Source organism: Pteropus vampyrus, unplaced genomic scaffold (assembly GCF_000151845.1).
Source record: "Pteropus vampyrus isolate Shadow unplaced genomic scaffold, Pvam_2.0 Scaffold454, whole genome shotgun sequence".
In the NCBI taxonomy this organism is placed as follows: domain Eukaryota; kingdom Metazoa; phylum Chordata; class Mammalia; order Chiroptera; family Pteropodidae; genus Pteropus; species Pteropus vampyrus.
Window position 1 is genome coordinate 210,721 of NW_011889235.1, and position 5,565 is coordinate 216,285.

At 50.6% G+C, this 5,565-nt stretch overlaps 1 protein-coding gene across 1 annotated transcript in view; it reads left to right on the forward strand.

Moving 5' to 3' along the window:
* The window catches only part of HTRA1 (HtrA serine peptidase 1), a 27,073-nt gene that overhangs the window by 19,532 nt on the left and 1,976 nt on the right, over positions 1-5,565 (forward strand). The window contains exons 5-8 of the mRNA XM_011381892.2: positions 467-499; positions 1,863-1,977; positions 3,210-3,267; positions 4,694-4,789. Of these exons, the coding sequence (XP_011380194.1) occupies positions 467-499; positions 1,863-1,977; positions 3,210-3,267; positions 4,694-4,789 (302 nt within the window). The remainder of the gene's footprint in view (positions 1-466; positions 500-1,862; positions 1,978-3,209; positions 3,268-4,693; positions 4,790-5,565) is intronic.

A 5,565-nucleotide genomic window follows, 5' to 3' on the forward strand; every position in this document is an offset into this window, starting at 1 on the left:
GTCCCTGCCCGTACCCCGTCTGTCTAGGAAATAGGGAACGTGGTGCGTTTTGTGAACTCGCTGCCTCGAATAGGTTTTATTCCCAAGCTCTTTTGTGATCTGCATGAAGTCATGGAAATGAGATGAAAGGTGTGGATTTCCAGCCCCGGCAGGCATGGCACGGATCGGGGGCTGTGCAGGTTGAAATAATACCGGGACACCGCAGCAGGTGGGCAGCCAGCCTGCTGCCAAGAGCAAGTCGTGCTGAGAGTTTTAGAGAGTTCATAGTTGGCCTCTGGGCTTTGGAGCAAAAACAGTTCCCCATTGATGGCACATCTAAAACTTTCTGGAAGTGATTAAGGTCCCTTTTTTTAACAGCAAAATATTAGATCGACAGGAACACATTTCAGGAAGGAACCTGCCAGGCGGGGAAGTAGATTGGATAAGGACATAAACTCATAACCTGTTTATTTTTGCTTCGTTTCAGTATGGAAATTCGGGAGGCCCGTTAGTAAACCTGGTAAGGCCTTTTAAAAATCTATGTACGTGCTTTTTTTTTTTTTTTTTGCTTTTTTTTCCCCAGACGTGAACTTGCCGAGCACATCATCTAATTCTTCTAAAGTGAAATCTGTGAATGTCCTGTGTCTGGAAAGAGTAAAGTTCGCTGGAGTCGAGGGTGCACAGTGTTATGCCAGGGGACACGCTTGTGTTTCAAAGTTATAAGTCAGTGCAGGGGAACTCAGGTCCAGTGCAGAGTAGCTAAAGGACAGGCCTTTATTTTGAAGGTGTCAGCAGTTCTGGCCTGTTACAGAAAGGCACGATCCTTCAAATGCAGTCTCCAGGCTGCTGGAGGAGCTGGCTTGGCTGGTCCACAGTCTTTGTCTTGGCCAGGAGCCCTCGCTTAAGACCTGGCTGGAATGAGGAGTTACCCAGCTAAAGATGTCACTTGAGCCTGTTCGTAAATACGTAAGCAGAACAAGGGAAGGCTTAGAATCAGACAGTCGGAGCAAGGGTACAGATCAGGGGGCACCCAGTCCAACTCTCATTTATAGGGCTTGAAACTGAGGCCATCTTTGGTAAGGGTCAGGATGGCAGTGCCTCCTGGGTGGCTCCTTGGAGTTGGAGACTGAATTCTCAATACCGTGCAAAGTGTGGAAGGGGTGATTTATACTCTCGTGGCCGTTTTCCCTTTTAAGCCTAAGTTGACCACATCGTTTAATAATAGTATCCAGAATAATGGTCAAATGACGTGAGGTAATCCTGTTATTTCAGGGTCATTTCCTACTGTGTAGCGTGCACTGAACTGTGAATTTATCTTGAAGCGCAACCTATAAACTGGCTTCCGCCATGAAAAGCTAGTCCCAGACAAGCAGAGGAAGCGAGGTGCGATCACGCTGCCCCACGAGCCCCTTGCAGCTCCACAAGGCCGCTGTCCAAGACGAGGCTGCATTTTCCCGGGAATGAAGCCGGCAGCCTTAAGCACCGAGGTGGCTTCTCCCACGATCAGCAGAAGAATCTTAAGATCATTGGAAATGGGAGAAGCAAGAGAGTGTGGACAGCCACCCAAAGGACTCAGAGGTTTTGGAAACGTATTCCTGTGAAAAAAAGAGCAAATATGCCGCTAGAAACCATCCATCTGAGGCTGTTTTTACAGCACAGCGACCCCTGAGGACGAGCCTACAGTGTGCCAGTCCGTTCTTCCCTTGCCGAGCATGACTTAACGGTGACCACATGACACTTCCCCCGGCGACCCCAGAACCCCTCCTGTCAGCTCCCCTGACCCCACTCAGTGGCTGCTTTCGAATGGATTCTCCTTCCTCTCGCTGTGTGTCTTGAGGTAAGCCCTCCTGTGTTCACTAAGCCATTTCTGTCTTGCTTTACAGGACGGTGAAGTAATTGGAATTAACACTCTGAAAGTGACAGCTGGAATCTCCTTTGCGATCCCATCTGATAAAATTAAAAAGTTCCTAACGGAGTCGCATGACCGCCAGGCCAAAGGTAAAGAGAGATTCAGGCAGCCAGTAGGAAATTGAGGCTTGGCTGCCCCTCGGGGACTTGGAGCAGGAAAAGCAACGTACCTGGAGATCCACCAAGACTTTCCTATCCAGCAGCGAAAGGAATGCAGTTATTAAGTCCCCAGTGTTATGTCATGATGTCTGACCGTTTTTGACCTGTGGTCGTGAACGTTTCACATTGTTTAATATGTGCCAGGCACGATCTTAGGTGATTTCTGTGCATCATTTCACTTCGTCATTCATTCCTGTCATTTAATTCCTTTGCCCCGTCAGGTGGGGATCATTACTCTCATTTTACAGATCAGAACACTGAGATTCAGAGAGATCATTTACTCCACCAATGACTATGGACCTGTCTGCTCGGGGTCAGGCGGGGGTTCCCTTTCAGGTGTGATGTTGACGTTCTACTCGGGGGTGGGGGGAGGCTAACGGTAAACAAACAAATAAGGTAATTTCATAGAGCAATTAAGTGCTTCCTAGAACATGAAGCGGGGTGGTAGGCCAGGGCGTGAGAAGAGGGGCGGCCAGGGGAGACGGTGTGGCCAGGAAACGCCTCCCAAGCCGAGACCTGAAGGAGAGGGAGCCGGCAGCCGTGTGGAGGGGGTGCGTTCGGATGGAGGAGCCGCAGGTTCCAGGCCTCCACCATGGGCCTGTTGAAGGGGGCAAAGGACCCATAGGTGGGCCGCATGACCAGATGCAGCGAACGCGCAGATGCAGAAGGCAGTCGTCAGCCAGGGTCACGGCAGGCTTGGTGAGGGGCTGGGGCATGTTTTTAACTGCATGGAGTAGGCAGAAGGTCATGATCTGGTCGATATCTTTGGAAGGTCACTTTCAGGTTTGGGAGGAGGGTCTGCTGGAGGGCGGAAGTTGAGAGACTAGTTAGGAGGCTCTCCTTGTCCTCCAGACTAGGGCGGAGAAGGGGCTCAGGTTCTGGATTTATAGGAGGGACAGCAACCTTATCACATGTCAGGATGAGGCAAAGAGGAATCAAGGATCACTCTTAGGTTTTTGGCCACTAACTGAAATGGACGGGGCTTTCCAAGGTGTCAACGGCAGATAGGGGTCCCAGCCAAGGCTTGAACCACCACCTCAGCATATGCCCCCATGGCCCTGACTTCACACTGTAAATATGGGGATTGAATCTCGTGGCTCCTGGTGTCCCCAGCGTAGCCACCAACCGGGCTGACCTCTGTTGTCCTTTTTCTGTCACATCAGGCAAAGCCATCACCAAGAAGAAGTACATTGGCATCCGAATGATGTCACTCACATCCAGGTGGGTAACAGGACGTTAGTGTTTGTCTTAAATCTGAGTAAACCTGAACTTGAGAAGGAGAGACCTCACACTGCCGTAAGATGTCTCAGTTTCTGATTAGAACGAAATAACATTAGGAAAGAGGAGGGTGGTTTGGTCACCCTTGGCCTCTTGTTTTAGCTTCCATTTAGTTCGTGTGTTCTGAGCTGGTCCTTCCTTCTAAAAGATTCTGCCCTCCTCTTTGAGGGCAGGCCTGGACAGCAGCGGGTGGGTGTTGGTCACTCTGCCTCGGGCCTTCCTTTCACCTCTTGTTCTGTTGAAAGCCACATTCCGGGAGTGCCCCGAGCACCTCCCTCAGCCTGAGGTGCCGTGTTAGCACCGGGCATGTGGGCGGCTCCAGGAACGGGCATGTGGGCGGCTCCAGGAACGCGAGGTCAGGCGCGGCGTGACCTCTGGGCTTGTTTTCCCAAGGCTGGTGGAAGTTGTGGCATGTGGCTGCCAGGCCCATGACGTTCTACTGTTTTAACACTGGTGAAAAAATCTGGTGTAATTGCTTAAGTCCTGGTGACTAAGCACTTGGTCGAAGTTGTCGTAGGTCAAGTTGGCAAGGAGCAGAAGATACTCATGTGGATATTAATATATTATTGTTATAATTAATTAACTATTAATTAATTGTGAACACATTACCATAGGTTAGATCCAGAATATGGACCGATTTGCCAAACTAAAGTGCGTATCAGTTCTTGCTTGGAACTATGGGAGACAGGTGTAGGCTCTGGGATCTGGCTTCCTGGGTTCTCACCAGCTCTGCTACTTCCTGGCTTGTGATTTTGGGGGGATGATTTGACCTCTGAACTCCTCAGTTTCCTCCTCTCCAGGACGAGGAGACCAGCGCAGGCATTTCGGTGTGTGGTGAGGGCCGAGTGATTTAGCGTGTTAAGGCCTGGATCCATGGGTGGTGGTGGTCATCACTAGCCACAATGACACTAGCCACCATTTATCACCTGCTCGCTCTGCGAGTGGGCCTCGGTGCTATTGTTAGATGATCTCCTCTAATCCTCATAGAGAAGTGTCATAGGGAACAGTCATTATCCCGATTCTGCAGGTGAGAAAATAATGCACAGAGAGGTTTAGCAACTGCCCAAGATCACACAGTTAGAAAGTGGCAGAGCCGGGGCTCCAAACCAGGCCCACGGCTATACTTCCTGACTCCTTAACAGTTAGCTACTATTAAGTAATTAATAAAATTAATAATAACGATAAAACACTTCCCTCACTGTTACCCGGTATATCTTTGACTCACGTAGACGGACAATTTAAAGCAGAATCAGAACTCTTAAGTCAGAATCTTAAGTCAGAGATGGGAGAAGCCAGGTGGGAGCCGGTGCCCGCAGAGGAAGGCCTGTTGGCACATGAGTTTAATACAGGTGCTTTTTCTCCCGAGCAGCAAAGCCAAAGAGCTGAAGGACCGCCACCGAGACTTCCCGGATGTGCTTTCCGGAGCGTATATCATTGAAGTGATTCCTGATACCCCAGCAGAAGCGTGAGTTAGAATTATTTTCCCTTTTCTTAGTACCCTTGTGGTTCCTGGGGGACCAGGGGAGGGGGCCATGTCCTTTTCACATCAGCTCTGGTGATTGTGAGGACACTGGACAGACGGTCGGATGTCCTCGGTCGGTCCTGCCGGTCATGTCTTCTGACCTGGTTCAGCTCAGGACTCACCAGCAAAAGGGAGCTTCCTGTCTTCACAAGTCCTCGCTTCACCAGGGGTGGTCAGAGGGAAGAGCAGTATCGGCCTCATCGTGGGTCCCTGTAACAGGCCAGGCTGGGGAAAGGGGGTTTAAGGAGCAGAGTCCCCGAGACCCTGGGCAGTGGTCCCATCCTAGGCTGCAGGACGCATCTCCTCCTCTCTGATTACGTCTGTTATCAGTCAGGCCATCCCTGTCCACACCTCCAGAAAAGTAACCAGGTAACATCAAAGCAACACGAACAGAAGTAGCTCAGCCAACAGTAAGGGCTCGTGACCTGTACTGACATAGTGTCCAGAGAGAGCGCGAGGCCAGGGCCAGCGGACTCTTCCCTGGGGGTCGGGCCTGGCGGGTGGCCTGCTTTTGTACCCACCTGTGGGCTGAGAATGGACTTTGTGTTTTAAAATCTTTGAAAAAAATTGAAAATAAGAATAGCGTTTTATGACATGTGAAAATCGCGTGGAATTCGAGCACGAGCGTCCATAAAGGAAGACCGGCTCGAACACGGCCTCATCCGGCAGCCGCATGTAGCTTATGGTGGCTTTTGGGCTGAGTACAGTGGCCTGCAAAG